The 14,023-nt window shown below is 46.6% G+C and overlaps 1 protein-coding gene across 3 annotated transcripts in view; it reads left to right on the forward strand.

The window, feature by feature from the left end:
- The first annotated feature begins 2,190 nt into the window (after nt 1-2,190).
- SGSM3 (small G protein signaling modulator 3) overlaps nt 2,191-14,023 on the forward strand; it is a 31,765-nt gene continuing 19,932 nt past the window's right edge. The window contains exons 1-4 of one of the 3 annotated variants that reach the window (XM_042793263.1): nt 2,251-2,305; nt 3,233-3,279; nt 12,530-12,612; nt 13,851-13,936. In XM_042793263.1, the coding sequence (XP_042649197.1) occupies nt 12,606-12,612; nt 13,851-13,936 (93 nt within the window). In that variant the 5' untranslated portion in view covers nt 2,251-2,305; nt 3,233-3,279; nt 12,530-12,605. Of the gene's footprint in view, nt 2,306-3,197; nt 3,280-12,529; nt 12,613-13,850; nt 13,937-14,023 lie in introns of those variants that run through there. The other 2 variants (XM_042793264.1, XM_042793265.1) reach the window with 2 other exon arrangements.

The following is a 14,023-nucleotide window of genomic DNA, read 5'->3' on the forward strand; positions in this document are numbered from 1 at the left end:
TCTGTTTACTGTGTTATTTTGGTTCTCTGAAGTACATTTAACCCCCAGAGCTTACAGCCACCTTGATTCCAGATGGGCTTTTCATTCTTTGTCTCCTGTTTAATCAAGCCTCCATCTACTGTGTACTGAGTTACTGAGAAACGCTTGATTGTGACAAGGTAACTTTATCACAGTACCTTTCACTGGCCCCTTACAGAGCACTGCCAGCTGTTCAAAGAGCAATGCCAGGTGCTGCCTGACATTCATGTATGACTTGCTGAAGACCAGGGCTAAGGGGAACTGAGCCCACTTCCATTCCCATCTTATTCATCTTAAACTTTCTTCACAAGTGTCTCAAAAGATGATAAAAAGGTCGTCCTGGCTTTCAGAGTATGGTGACTCAGGAAGCAAATAGGCCAAAAAATTTGGAATGATGAAAAGGATGAGGCCATGAAACTTCTTGGCTTATCAAACTGGTGGTCCTTCAGTGCTCCCTTGCTGGTTTAATACTGTATCTGTGGTTCTGTAGCTTCTAAAAATAATATTTACAGGTGTGGGTTAGGAAACAGCTGTTGTGATTTACTTTTCTAAGTCCTTTGCTGTAGGTGCTTGATACTGAATGGCAGGTGGGCTCTAGCATGTGAAAGTCATTCTCTACTACAAGCAAGTTTTGTCTGATAAGAAAGATGTTGAAATTCACTGGATGCCAGAGAGATTCAAGACCTTTGTCTTATATCCAACCCTGAATGTTCTGTTTGTAATGTCTGTGCTTTACTGAACATTCTGTACTGAACCAAACTCTTCTCCCTTTGACTTAAACTAGAATGATTCCCTTACCTCTGCTTCCAGTGTTGTTACATTACAGCTCATTTATTTTGCTGGAGTGCAATAAAAAGCTCCCTCTTACCTCTGTTATTTATTCAGACTCTCAGAGATGACGTGATCAGAATTACTTGATTCTTTTTTCAAGTGTGATTGCTGGAGGGAATTAAGAAAGCAGAACTAACTAAAAGAAGCTACCTGCTCAAGACCATCATTGTTTGAAGAGGATTTCAAAATACAGTATGTTTTAATGAGGCTTGTCTATGTTAAGTAGTCAGAGAAGTGGGAAGCTTCAGGCCATGATCTCCCCTCACCTAGATTGCTTTGGCTTTACATTGCCTCTAGACTATGCCATTCAAAATGCCTCACACATTTGCGAGTCTTACAATGTTTAAAATATTTTGCCAGCTCGTGCTATTAACATTTAATTAGCCATCTGTTTGAAAAGGATAACTCCAATTGAACACTGGTAATTTTCAAACTATTACACAAATGGATAGCCAAGAAAGAAAACGGACAGATGCAGCAGTCCTCCTTTTTTGGTCCTCTTTCATCCTCCTCTGTAGAATTAAAAAAAAAAAACAAAAAAAAAAACAACGCTGTGCAGAGAAAAGGAACAGCTAACATAACTTTTCTCATCATCTAGAAATAAATCTTTGTGCTAGGTAGAGGCTACCAGCTGTGAGGCACTGGACTTGTTTTCCTGGAAAGTTAAAAAAGAATCACAATGACACTGGGAAAATGTCACCCTCCTAGAAAACTGTGGCATCACGCACGAATCCTTTTGGGGGCTCCTACTCCTCTCTAGAAGAGTTCGGTTTGGGACCTCGATTTTTTTTTTTTTTTTTTTTTTTCTCCCTTCCCAGCATAACTGGCGGAGGCACCGTCGAGTGATGCAGTTCCCCCCTCTCCTTGGTGGGAGCAGGTCACCAAGCCGAAGCAGCTCTTTACAAAGCCGTGAGGCCAGACCCCTCTTCCAGTTCAGGCTGGTACGTGCCCCTGGAGCCCGCGTCCGCCCCCGATGCCACCGGTAAAGCAGCGGCGGGCTCGCACCCCGCTTGGAGGACAAATTAACCGAGACCTGAACGGTGAAAAAGACGCGAGTTGCTTCTCGGCGTCTCGCCAGGCGCGGGCAGGTTTGTTTCCCAGTCGCCGCTCCTTACCGGCTGGGACTGCCGCTGCCTCCTCCCAGGCCCGGTTACAGAGGCTGGCGCCTTCTCCGGGCTCCGTGCCGCCTCCTTCTTCTTAAGGGGGGGGGGGGGGGGCTTCAACGCGCGTCACCGCCGCCGAGAAACAAACACGCGCGGTCCTCCCGGGACCGCGCGGCCTACAGCCCCCACAGCGCCCCGCGCCGCCGCCCGGATGCCGCGCATGCGCGCCGCGCCGCCCTCCGGAGCGGCGCGTGGGGCCGCCGGGTCGGGGTCGGGCGCCCGCCCTGTGGGTGGCGGGGGGACGGGGGGCGGACCCACAGCGCGGCGGGCGGGGGCGCCGCTGAGGAGAGCAGGTGAGTGGCGGCGGGGCCGCCGCGGGTGGCGGGCGGCCGGCCGGCGGGCAGGAGGGCTCGGCGGGCCGCCCCTCGCCCTCCGGGGCGGTCAGCCCCGCTCCTCCCCCCCCCCCCGCCCCGGTCGGGCTCCCCAGTAACGGCCGCGCTACCCGTGAGGCGTTACACGCGCCCCCCCACCCCCTCTCAGGCACCCCTCCCTTGCCCCCCCTGCGGTGTCCCTCGGGGAGGGGGGGGGGGGGGTCTAAAGCCGTCGGGGCGGCCCTGCTGCTGGGGCAGGGGGTTGCGCGGCAGCGTCTCCGCCGCCCGGCCCCTGCCCGGGCTGAGGGGAGGAATGAAGGGAAGGAGGGAGGAAGGGAGGGACACCACCACCCCCCCCCCCCTCCTCAGCCCTGGGCAGGTTCCCGCTCACCTGCTGCGCTGACGCAGGGTCTGGGCTCCCGCGGGTGACTCATGTCGTGCACAGCTTCTCCGTCAGGCTCCGTTGGGCTGGTTGGGGCACGTTGTCCCCCAGGCTTGGCTCTTTCTCCCCCCCCCCCACCCCTGCTCCTCCCTGCTCCCCGGGATGTGCCTCTCCCATAACCTGCTTTTTCTCCTCTCCGTGGCTCTCAAGTGGTCTCATCCGTCCAGCTCTGCCATCCTCATTTGCCCTCCACGCCTGCATCTGTTCGGAGGTGCCCCAGAGGAGAGGCAGTCTGTCTCCTGTCTGGCGGAGGGGAGGGGGGTGGAAGGAACAGTCACGAAACAGAGATGGAAATATGGCAGTATCCTCTAGGCAGTGGGCATACATAGACACGCTGCAGGCCCTGGGATATCAGCTGTAATAAATGTTAGAAGGAAGTCGGGAGACAGACGTAATTCCTCATGCCTGGTGATGTCAATTCAAGGGAGTGAAGAACTGCCGTGACACGGATTTAAATCTCTTTGCAGGCAGTGGCTGTGAGCTCCGGGACAGCTAGTGTCTCTTCACAGAGCTGGTAAGGGTGGGACGGGAAAATTTTCTTCCCTGTGTCTGCTTTTCTTCCTTCCTCATTTTTTGAGGGATGTCTGAAATTAGGCAGGTACTTTCCTACTAAATAAGTAGATGTCAGTGCCGGTGTGTGGTTTTTTAATGTGATGTCATAGCTTACTACTTCGTGATGTATGAGCCTTACTCTGTATGACTTGCTGTGATTTTGGGAAGGAGGGAGTGGGGGGGGAACTCAAGTAGTAAAAGTGCCTCGAGGAAATGGAGGATCTTTTAGTGCTCATAGACAGGAGTGAGAAGCAGTCTTGCTGGAATTAAGACCAGTAGGTGTTCAGTAGTGAGAGTCTGGATCTTAAAATCACTCAAGAAGGAGCTACCAGCCTAGCAGGGAGTGGGGCACTGCTGTGCTTTTGCCAAGATGTTGATCAGAATACAGTTGATTGATGGATAATCTGAATTCCAGAGTAGTTCTTCAGCTGCTACAGAGTCTGGAGGGGTGTGCTGAAAAGAAGCAGTCACTGGAACAAAGATCTATTTCATTATGTATTTCTGGTTCCACACACTCCGTGTGTGTGTTTCCCGATGCAGAAACAAAGGTTGGATTCCGATCCTGGAGAATTCACAAAGTAAAAGGGAAGGAAAGATGTGAGAAGGGACATGACATATAATTAAAGAGGTCAGGGTGGGGACTGGTGGAGTCATATTGATATAAAGTTATGTTAATTCTGCATTTAACAGGTTAAACTGACAGGTGCCACCTTTCTTAGTTCCTGTTTAGGATAATGTTTTGATAATGTGTCTTGGTAATCTTAGAGAGATGTCACTCATAGTGACTCTTCCTCTGAAGAAGGGTGAAGGGAATCCATGAGGGGCAGCAGAGAGAAGGGCTGTATGCCTGGAGGGAGTGCGCTGGTCAGGGGATGACAGAGTTAACAACAGCTAATAAGATGAGGGAAGTACTGCACACCCTGCTCAGGATTTGAACGATTCTCCAGTTTTGGGGTCTCTGCTAATGTCATTTGGGTTTTTCCCCTTTGCTGTGCTTTTTAACCTGTTTCTTGCTTTATTGCAGGATGGTATCTAAAGGACCTTGACAATCTTAAAAGATAGCAAATAATCAAAATATTTGGCTTTTAAAAATCAGTGTATTACCTGAGGTGACACGTAGAGATTATTGGTTAAGGGATCTGTATGAAATGAGCTGCCAGTCTCAGTCCCATTCCTAGTGAATTGGTTTGCGTGTTGCAAAATTGCTTACCACATTTGATATTTGGGATGCTTTAGCAAAGGAATCAGGGAGTTCATCCCTCCCAAGTGATGACGCATTTGAAGTTGAAACTGTTTTGGAAATGATTGGGATGGTGTCTGTCTTCCTGGCTGTTAATTGCAAACTTCTCACCAAAACGTGAGAAGGAAAGAAAACTTTAAAAAAAAAATAAATCCTGAGGAGTATTGCAACTTTACCTTCAGTGATAAAGTTAAGTCACCTTATATTTTGGTGTATGTGGTCCTACGGCTCTTCTGTCTAAAACAGTGGTGATCCTAGTTGGTGATCTGTATCACACTGGTTTTCCTAGATCCTATCCTAGCTCAAATGGATAGGATATAGAGATTTTGCAATTGCCAGGTAGGATGAGGTAGACAAATAGCTTAATTGTGTGTTGTGAGTGCAGTGTCCCAAATGTCCCTCAGAAGGTGGAGAGGTGTTGGCACTTCAGGTTTGTATCCCCTGCAACACAGAGACTTGTTTAAACTTATTTCTGTGACACCTTTCACCACATGGTCAAGATTTTAGATACATAAAGCTTAGACAGAGTAAGTATCTGGGAGCACTGGGAAAAATCTCACTTGTCAGCTGTGTTACTGTTGACACCAGGTAAGGAAGAGGAGGATGTTGTCCCGCCACATTTGTTTTGTCTCTGAGGAAGTTTCAGCTTTTTTTTTAAACTGAAGTGCAACAAGTTATATTGGTAACAGAGCAATTCTGTTTCTGGCTTAAGAAAAAAAAAAAAAAACAAAAAAAAACCAAACAACCAAAACATAACCCTAGGAGAAATGAAAACACATTTGTTTTATGAGACAGGAGAAAAGAAGATAGCATATTGGTATTAATATAACTGTGAGAACTGTTGTTACTGCCCAGTCAGTGCAGTATTTCTTGGCTGGGAAGTGCCTGATGATTCAGAGATGAGAGAAAATGTCCATACCCTGACAGCCCTTTTGTTCTGGAGAAGAAATCTTCCTGATCCCCAGGAACAGGAAATACTTTGGGGGCGGGGGGGAGGTGGAGGGGATGGGGTGGGGTTTGTCTTCTTTTGTTATAAATGTCAATGATCATTTTATATTTTGCTTTTTTTCTCTGAGTTTTCTGTGCCTATAAATTTCTGCAAGAGCAAAATCTAAGTAGTCTAATGTGACATGCTAGATAAGAGCTTTGCAAACAGTCCTGAGAGGTGTTTTGAGTGTTTCTATCCTCTTCAGAAAGTTGATTTTTGGAAAGAGAGAGCCCTGAAGGAGAAAAATCTTGAGTGCTGTGGGATATGCTTTCCTTAAAAAGCCATTTTCTGGAGCCAAAGTGAGACCTACTTAGTGTTCTGCTAGGTGAATCTGATGGGGTTTTTTGCTAATACAAGAGCAAATAGCAATACAACATAGCTGCAGGAGTGTGAGCTGGATCAAGCCTTTCTTGCACCTCACCAAGAGAATGGGCAAACTCTGACAGCTAAAGCTTTGCAGATCCATCAGAGGCCGTGTCAAGGAAGAGCCATTCTTCAGGCTGTTGTTCCTCTGTCACTGGGAACAGTAGCATGAAACCAGCCTGTTAATCAAACTTTTACCTGGAGGATGCCTGCAAGCTGGCTCTGGGGGTGATGGAGGGAGCCTTGGATGGCACCACTTGCCACTGCTCGGGGTAGAAGTGTTATATAAAAGACTTCATAATATCTGTCCTTAAATAACTGTCAGTAGTGTCTTCCAACCTTTCTTTGATCAGTAAGGCCCTGCATCTCTAACAGAAATATTTTACTTCAAACTTCTGTATAGCAAATTAAACTGGACAGTTGCCATTATATTCCACAGACATCTTATAAATAGTTTGCAGACTTGCAGAAGTTCATGGACCAGAAGGTAAAAATCAATTCTGGAGAGTTTGGGGGGAAATGAGTTTCTGTAGAGTTCTGCAGAAGTGTTCTGGTCCTGCAGCATGCTTATTCAGGTGAAAGTGTCTGTTGTGGAGAAATTGACTCTCGTGGAAGAGATGTTTGGGTCCCCCTTAGACATTAATCAGAAACCTTTGGTTTATATTTGCATAGCAGTGTTTAGTGTGGAATAGCCTTTACCCTAAGCCTTGAAGACAAGAGCAATTGCACATATGCCTTCTGGCACGCATGGGTTTTCTCTCCTCTGTATTGGAAGCAAGAAGAATTTTGCCCTGCAGTGAGAGTGGACATCTCACTAGTTTGTATCCCAGCCTTTTTTCCCCAACCTCATTCAGTGCAGATTAAAAAAAAAAACAACCAACTTTGTTCCAGTGCTCCATCTATTGTAATCCTCCTGTGTGAGATGGGAGGAGCACTCTGTTGTCCCATCACATATACTCTCACCACTCAAATAGTGGGAGCACCAGGAAAGGGAGACATGACTCCTTCTCTGATCCCAAGGGTCTTGGCAAACAAGAGGTTCTCCACAGCAGTGCAGTTTATGCTTAGCAGACACCAAATGTCTGCTGTGTAAGGATGGACACCCTCTGCTTTCCAGGGCTAAAAGTGTGGTAGCTTGTGTTAACAACACAGGGAACCAGCAGAGACATAAATAAGTTTGTTTCTGGTTTGGGTGTTTTTTTCATGAGCCACATGGGGGAAGCCTTTGTTATCTCCAGATTTTAGAAGTAAGAGCTTCAGCCTTTCAAGCTGTGTCCTGCATAAAGGATCATCTGTCTGCTTTGGAGCCAGATAAATAAAAAGCAGTTCTGCTCTGAAAAGAAAATACATGTTGATATGTAGGATATCTGCGTTCTACAGAAGTAGGTGTCGCGTAGGATATTTTTTAGACACAAGCTTGGCATGTTGAACTATGATCAGGAAGTCTATCTGTGGCTGGTTTGTCCAATGCGTAAGCAGTAGGAAACAGGATTCTGATTTTTTTCACATCTTTATTTTCAAAATGGAGATGAGATGGATTTGAAACTGGAAGCTACTTGCACTGTTCCATTTGTATAAACTGAAAATGGTTCAGCACCCTCAGCTCCAGTGGGGTGCTCTTTGTCAGTACAGCAGGCAGACTTGCTGGACACCACAGTGTCAGTGCAGGGAGCAGATCTGTAGCTATATTTCTGTATGACGAGATTACATTTCCAGGGTGGCCAGGAGTCTACATGATGCTCTATTGCAGGAGACACAGAGTTCCAGTTTACTTTTTGTTATCTCTGTTGTGTTACCCTAATAGTGCCCCAGGGCAGCTGGGAGGAGGCACTTTGCCCGCTCCTGCGGTCAGTATGTGATCCCAGTCGGTGACTGGGCAGCACTGGAGTCCTGAGTGATGCCTCTGCAGTCAGTGACAACACTGTCAGCAGCTTGCCATTCTTTCTGCTGGCCCACCTGTCTCTTCAGTGCCCTCACCCTTGCGGCTTTCCATACCTCATGTCCTCCTTTCTAGGCCCACCGTAGGCTTTTAGCTCTGATACACTTTCTCTGCTATGAGAAAGTGGGCTGAAGGCAGTTAAAGTTCTCCAACTTTTCATTCCAAGTCATGTGGCGGAAAGCAAGCGTGAAGGCTACCACCTCAGGCACCTCCCTGCTTGCGTTTATGTGTGTTGCTCAACACCCAAAGCAGTGTGAGGCTGGTCGTGGTTTGTAAGCCTTAAATAGATAGTTCCCGGAATGACCCAGGTTCACCAATACCACACAGACTCCTTAACCAGGAGCTGGTGCGTGTCCGTGTCTGCATGGGATTCTGCATTACTTAAAAAGCCAGGGGTTCAGGCTGAGAGAGACAGAAATTACTTGCATCTTGTCCATCCCTTGGTCAGGTGTGCGGCTGCGCTTGGTTCACTTGCCTACTTGTTTGTGAAGCTGGAGTTTTCTCCTGAGTGTATATGTGCAAAGCAAATATTGACTTGTGGGACTAATGGCATTTGCAGCTCCAGGATATGCCTTTGCCTGACCTGAGGGAGAAACCGATGGGGGAAGGGAAGGAAAAGGGCTTCCTGCCGAGAGCTCCCCTTCTGCATTTCATTGGGCAAGTCAGGATTTTAGTTAGAAAAACAAAGCTTTCCAGGTGTGATAGGACAGAAATGAACTGGCTGAATGCAGTGTCTGATTTTTGTCTGATTTCTGAGGGAGGAAGAGTCAGTTTAAATGTTAAATTGGATGGTATCTACATGGGATTTTAAAAGCTGAGCTGGAAGAGGCTTCTAGAACTATACCTAAGCGCGTGGCCTCCGGATGAGTACTGTGGCTTTGCAGTCGCTTTTCTCTCTTCCAATTTTTTTTTTTTTTTTTTTTAATAAAGGAAGAGAATAAAGAGCAGTGGAAACCAGCTGGCAGTCCAGAGGTGGCAGTGGGACGTACTGCATGCAGTGTTGCTTCAGGTTCAAATTAAGCATAATGAAAAGCAGAGTTTTTCCTCATGCTAGCTTACTGTCAGAGGAAGTGTTGTACACGCTGTTCCTTTGACAGCGAATGAAAATCATTCTAGAAAGAGTTGTTATGCTTGGTCTGGTCCTTCAGATGATGTCACTGATGGTTCCTGCATAGTTACTAGTTGTAATGTTTTCAGCATACAAAAACATTGCTTTGTAAAATGTTTGTCTTCTGCACAGTCTGTCTACTAGGGGTATGTTGCTTTTTTGGTGGATTTTTATTTTTTTGTTGCTGAAATCAGCAGGGGAAGAAAACTCCTGGGAAGGAGTATCTGTCCCAAAATAAAAATCCTACTGAAAGGCTCCGGATGGCATCATTTCAGGCCTGGCACATCCAGCTACTACAGCAGGCTTAAGTGGAGATCACATGGCAAAAGAGGCCAAGCAAGTAAAACATAGGTAGCAGGAGATTGTTATTTGGTGTTTGCAAGAAGCCGGGTAATTGAAATCTCTCATATCACAGCTGTGCAGAAGAGCAAGTATGTCTGAAGGAGCTTTCATATTTCCAAGTGGAAGTAAATTTGTGGGTCTCCTTTGCTCACATCGATTTCTAAAGGACACCTACACTGGAACAGAAACTAATTGGATATAATCCTGGGCAGTGTGTATTTGCAACTCGGACAAAGGTGTCGCAGCTGAAGCACTCCAAATAGTTGCACCTGATGCTGACTGCGTGCTTCCCTTGCAATCTTCTTTTTAAGGTGTACACACTGTCATTATATCTGTCTTGTAGCAGGCTGGAATCAATGGTGGTAGGATTTGCCTTAGAGTCTGAACTCAAAAAGTAAAGGCACCATTTCCATTTTAACAGAAAATGCGTTTTTCCAAAGTGTGAAGACTGCCTGTTGTGTGACCAAAATTGCTTTGTATGGGAAACTTAAATTGCATGGGAGATGCTTCTTAATGCATGGGTGAAAACTGGTTTTAATTTTAGAGTTCTGAGGGCTTAGGAATTGCCATTAATATTTGTTGGATCTGTTGAGGTTTTTTCCTTTGCATCCCTTACTGTTGCTAGTTTTCGTAAGTGTGTACTGTGCAAATAACACAGCTAAGTTAGCTGTAGCAATTTCATGCATGCAATTTCACAGGCTTCATGGGAGCCGTTTTGGTTACTTGCTGTCTCCTGGCTAGGCGAGTTTCAGAGTTGCTTTAGGTTTATATACCTTGGTTCCATATGCCAGATATCCTCCTCCTGGCTTGCACTGGGCAGTGCCTGGCTGTGCCAGGGAACCTTCCTCCCAGATCCAGCGATGCTTTACTGGAGGTAGAGTGGGAGTGGGGAGAAAGCAGGGTGATGAAGACCAACAGGGCTGGCGTAATGGCCGTGGCACCTTCTCTTGGAGACACCCAGCTCCCAGCACACCACCTCCTTGTGCCCCAGCAGGAGCTTTCTCTCCATGTGATTCACAGTCCCCACCCTGCCCTTCCGCATGCCCTGGTGCCAGCAGCAAGGTGAGGTGAGCCTCTCTTGCCCTCTCTCTGGGCCCCATCCCAAATGGGTGCCTGCAGGAAGGTTTCTATAGGAACCAGGGTCAGGAAAAACCTGCCCACCGAGTTCAGTGCTCTCGTGTCAGGGACAGGAGGGCAGGCAGCAGGCAAGGGAGTGATCTCCAGCAAGGTGGAGGCCAGGGTGTGGTGACGTGGACAAGGGAAGGTGTTCCCCTCTGCTAGACCTTCAGCCTCAGCACTCTCCTGCCCTGTTTCCTGAGCACCGCGATTTATTCCCTCCTTACAGGGCTTTTTCTCACCTACATGCCTAACACGTTGGCCCAGCTCCTCCGTAGCAGGTTGATTGTGCATGCAATGAAGTTAATAACGATGTAGGGGGATCCCTGCTCAGGTGCTTGAGGCACTGGGTGTGGGTTCAGAGCACAGGTAACAAGAGTCATGACAAAAGTACCATGTGGCTGAAACAGTTACTGTATTCCCAATAAAAGTTACTGGAAACCGGGTTAACTGGGCTGAAGGAGGGCAGGGAAGAACATATTGCAGGCTCAGGAACAGAGCAGTTGTGATAGCCTGGAAAAGCCTGAAAAAAAAAAAGCATCAAAATATATTCATGGTAGTGTTGAAAGGGGAATAAGTATTGTCAGCAGATTTACCAGCTTGGTGTGCATGCTGCGTCTGTTCCCATGTAAAATGCATGTGCAGCTCATTTTGTAAATCTTGTTATGTCTTCAGCTGCTGAGGGAGGAGTTGGTGCTAAGAGAACAAGTGAGGCTAGAGTGATAGGAAGAACAGAAAAACTCCTGGGTAAGCAACTGGCCATTGTGTGGACAACATTACTTCTCAGAAACAAAATCTGTACCTTTTTTTTTTTTTGTTTCTTTATTTGTTTTTCTTTTTCCCCTGAGGGATGATATCAGAAGATCAGAGTATGTGTTCATCCATGCCAGCCTTTCTCATACAGAGAACTGTTTAGGTCTGTGAGGAAGAAGCCTTATCATTTGTGTTTTCAGACACAGATGCTTTTTATGCTTTTGCAGGGTTTTACAGCTGCTTATCTTGTAGTGCTGTAGCAAGCCACTTCCAGGCTGCAAGGGCTCACTGGAAAGCTCACTGAGATGCAAAGGCAATCTAACGTTGTACTATTGAGCACTATAAACAACCTGGACAGGGCCTGCTGGATGAATCTCTGGGGTTCCTTCTTTTAGTGGTTTGCAGTCATAAGTAGCTTTACTGAAAAGGGGAAGCTGGAAAGCCCATTCCAGGCGTGCAAATGTTAGTTTCTCCCAGGTTCTTTCCCAGGGAAGTGGAAGTAACTGATATATGCCAGCAGTGGACTTATCTGCTTGGTAGAGGTGGCTCTCGCTGTCTCCCACACATGGAGTTATAAGGTTGACTTAAAGTCCAGAATCTCTCTGTGATTACTGAGCTATGCCATTGTTGTCCTGGGAAACCCCTCTAAAAATCTGCTGTGAACTGGTATCAGGAATGTAAGGAGGGGAGCTATGTGAGCTGTTTCATCATCTGAGCTCTGTTGCCTGATTTAGAGGAGCCTGTCTCCTGGCTCATTGCAGAGGTACTCAACAGCGTGTTGTCCACATCCCAGCCCAGTTCATCACAGAAAAACCTTGTCAGAAGCTTTGCCAGCTCCCTTCAGGGAGCTGTATTCCACAGCCTAATACACTTGCTCCTGTGGTTTGTGATACTACTCCTAAAATAGCTTTCAGGCTTATTGCATCTAATGATACCCCCCTAAACCTTCTTCACCATTCCAGTCCCTTCTCCACAGGCAGCGTATTGTGAGAATGATGATGTGTGGTGTGTTTTCTTAGTATTCATAATTAAATACAGGACTCACAATATGTGATGGAAAAGGTGATGAAAGTTGACTTGGTTTTTGACGTTCTTTCAATCAGCAATGCTGTTATTGTCACAAGGAATTTGGTAGATGGCAGTGTGCTCTTTCTAGGTGATGTGTAGGTATGAAAACAAGAGGAATTTCCAGTCTCTGGAATTTAATGTTCCTGTGGGGAAAGTTAAATACTAAGAGATTTAATTTTCCCGTGGGGAAGTTGTGTGTGAGGGGTCTGTCTGTTCCCCACCATGTTCTTGCGTGCTAATTGAATTGTCTTATCACCAACTTTTTAAATTTTTTTTTTTTTTCTTTTTATAACAGGACGTGACCTCTCATCTCTGAGGACAGTATTTCTGGACCTGCTGACAGCCTCTGCTACTCAGCCTTACTTAGCACAATGTCAGGTGAGCACACAAAAATGGACACAGTATCTTCTGCTTTCTTCACCTGCAACTTAGTAAAAGAAAGTTACTGGTTCCAAGAACCATTTTTTACATTAACATACTGTCTGGTCAAATTCGGGGAGAGAAAAATGCCTCACTCTTCATGACCCATCTGCCTTTTCACTCAGGGTGAATTCAATTCCTTATTTTACCCTATGCTGAAGCCTGCAGAAGCTGCTTCAGCTGTTGAACACAGAGGAAGAAGGAGGTTGAAATGTAGTCTGCCTTCACCATTTTTCATAAGATTTGCTTGGTTCTGTTCTCCCTCCGAGATTTGCCCCAAAGTGGGTGGCTCACTTTATGCTCATGAGAGGTTTTTGCTGTACAGTGCCTCTAGGGCAGACAGAAGGCTGAAGAATTACTGGAGTTCAACTGTGGACTACTGAGACATAAGCTTTACTAAAACTAAGTCTCCTCCTCCTTACAGTGGCCAATTCACCCACCCTGTGTTTTTGTTTAAACCTTCCTTCCTGTTCTGGATGGTTATTTCAGGGCATATAACCCTGAGGGAGACTATACTTCAAAGCCAAGTAAACCTTTGTCTTGGTGATGTGCACAGTGGAAGACGTGGGACATGCTTGTCTGATTCAATTGCAAAACTTGATGTCTGCTTTTATTCCAAGGGAAGCCGTTCAGTGGGACACTACCTGAGACTGGAAAGGTGCTTATCTTGAGCACAAAAGACCAAGATGATAAGCATACTTTCACTGCTGCAGCTCTCTGAACATGGTCTGGACATATCCCAGCCTTTCTGGAGCAAAGGGAGCCGTTGAGCATCTGGAGTGCTCTTGGTGTTGGGGTCAGTGCCTCTGCAGGAGGCATTTACTTCTCCATAATAATTTAGGGGTTCTTGGTAATGTTTTCCCTGGCTTGACACTGATCGCACAGCTTTTCCAAGCAGAAGAAAGATCACGTGGTGCCATGGAACTATTTCTCTTCCCTAAAAGTCCCTTTCTTAGAGGGAACTCCATTTGGCCTTTCTGCTTCTTTTGCTCAGTAATAAGGGACAAAACCATCTGAAATTACTTGCCTCATTGGTGAAGTGGGAGCTGTCTCAATGTCTAGAGTAGCAATAGTGACAAACTGCTTGAGTGCGTCCTGCTCTTGCTGGAACAGCCTGTACCAAGTGTGTGTCTTCCAAGGGAGTCCTTCCAAGTTTTCACTGGATTTCAGTTATATGTTGATCTCTTTCTGTTTAGGTCATCACACTCCCTCTGCTGGGGGTCCCTTCTCAGCACTCACTCCCAGCATTTGGCCTCAGGAGATCCTGGCAAAATACACACAGGTACAGTGTGGGGCAGGGAGGCGGTATTCTCTGGCTCTGCACAGAAGTAAAGGCACACTGGTGATTCCTGGTGGTGTCTGAAAGCTG

The sequence above is a fragment of the Tyto alba genome, unplaced genomic scaffold, assembly GCF_018691265.1.
Source record: "Tyto alba isolate M040663 unplaced genomic scaffold, T.alba_DEE_v4.0 Super-Scaffold_2, whole genome shotgun sequence".
Lineage (NCBI taxonomy): Eukaryota > Metazoa > Chordata > Aves > Strigiformes > Tytonidae > Tyto > Tyto alba.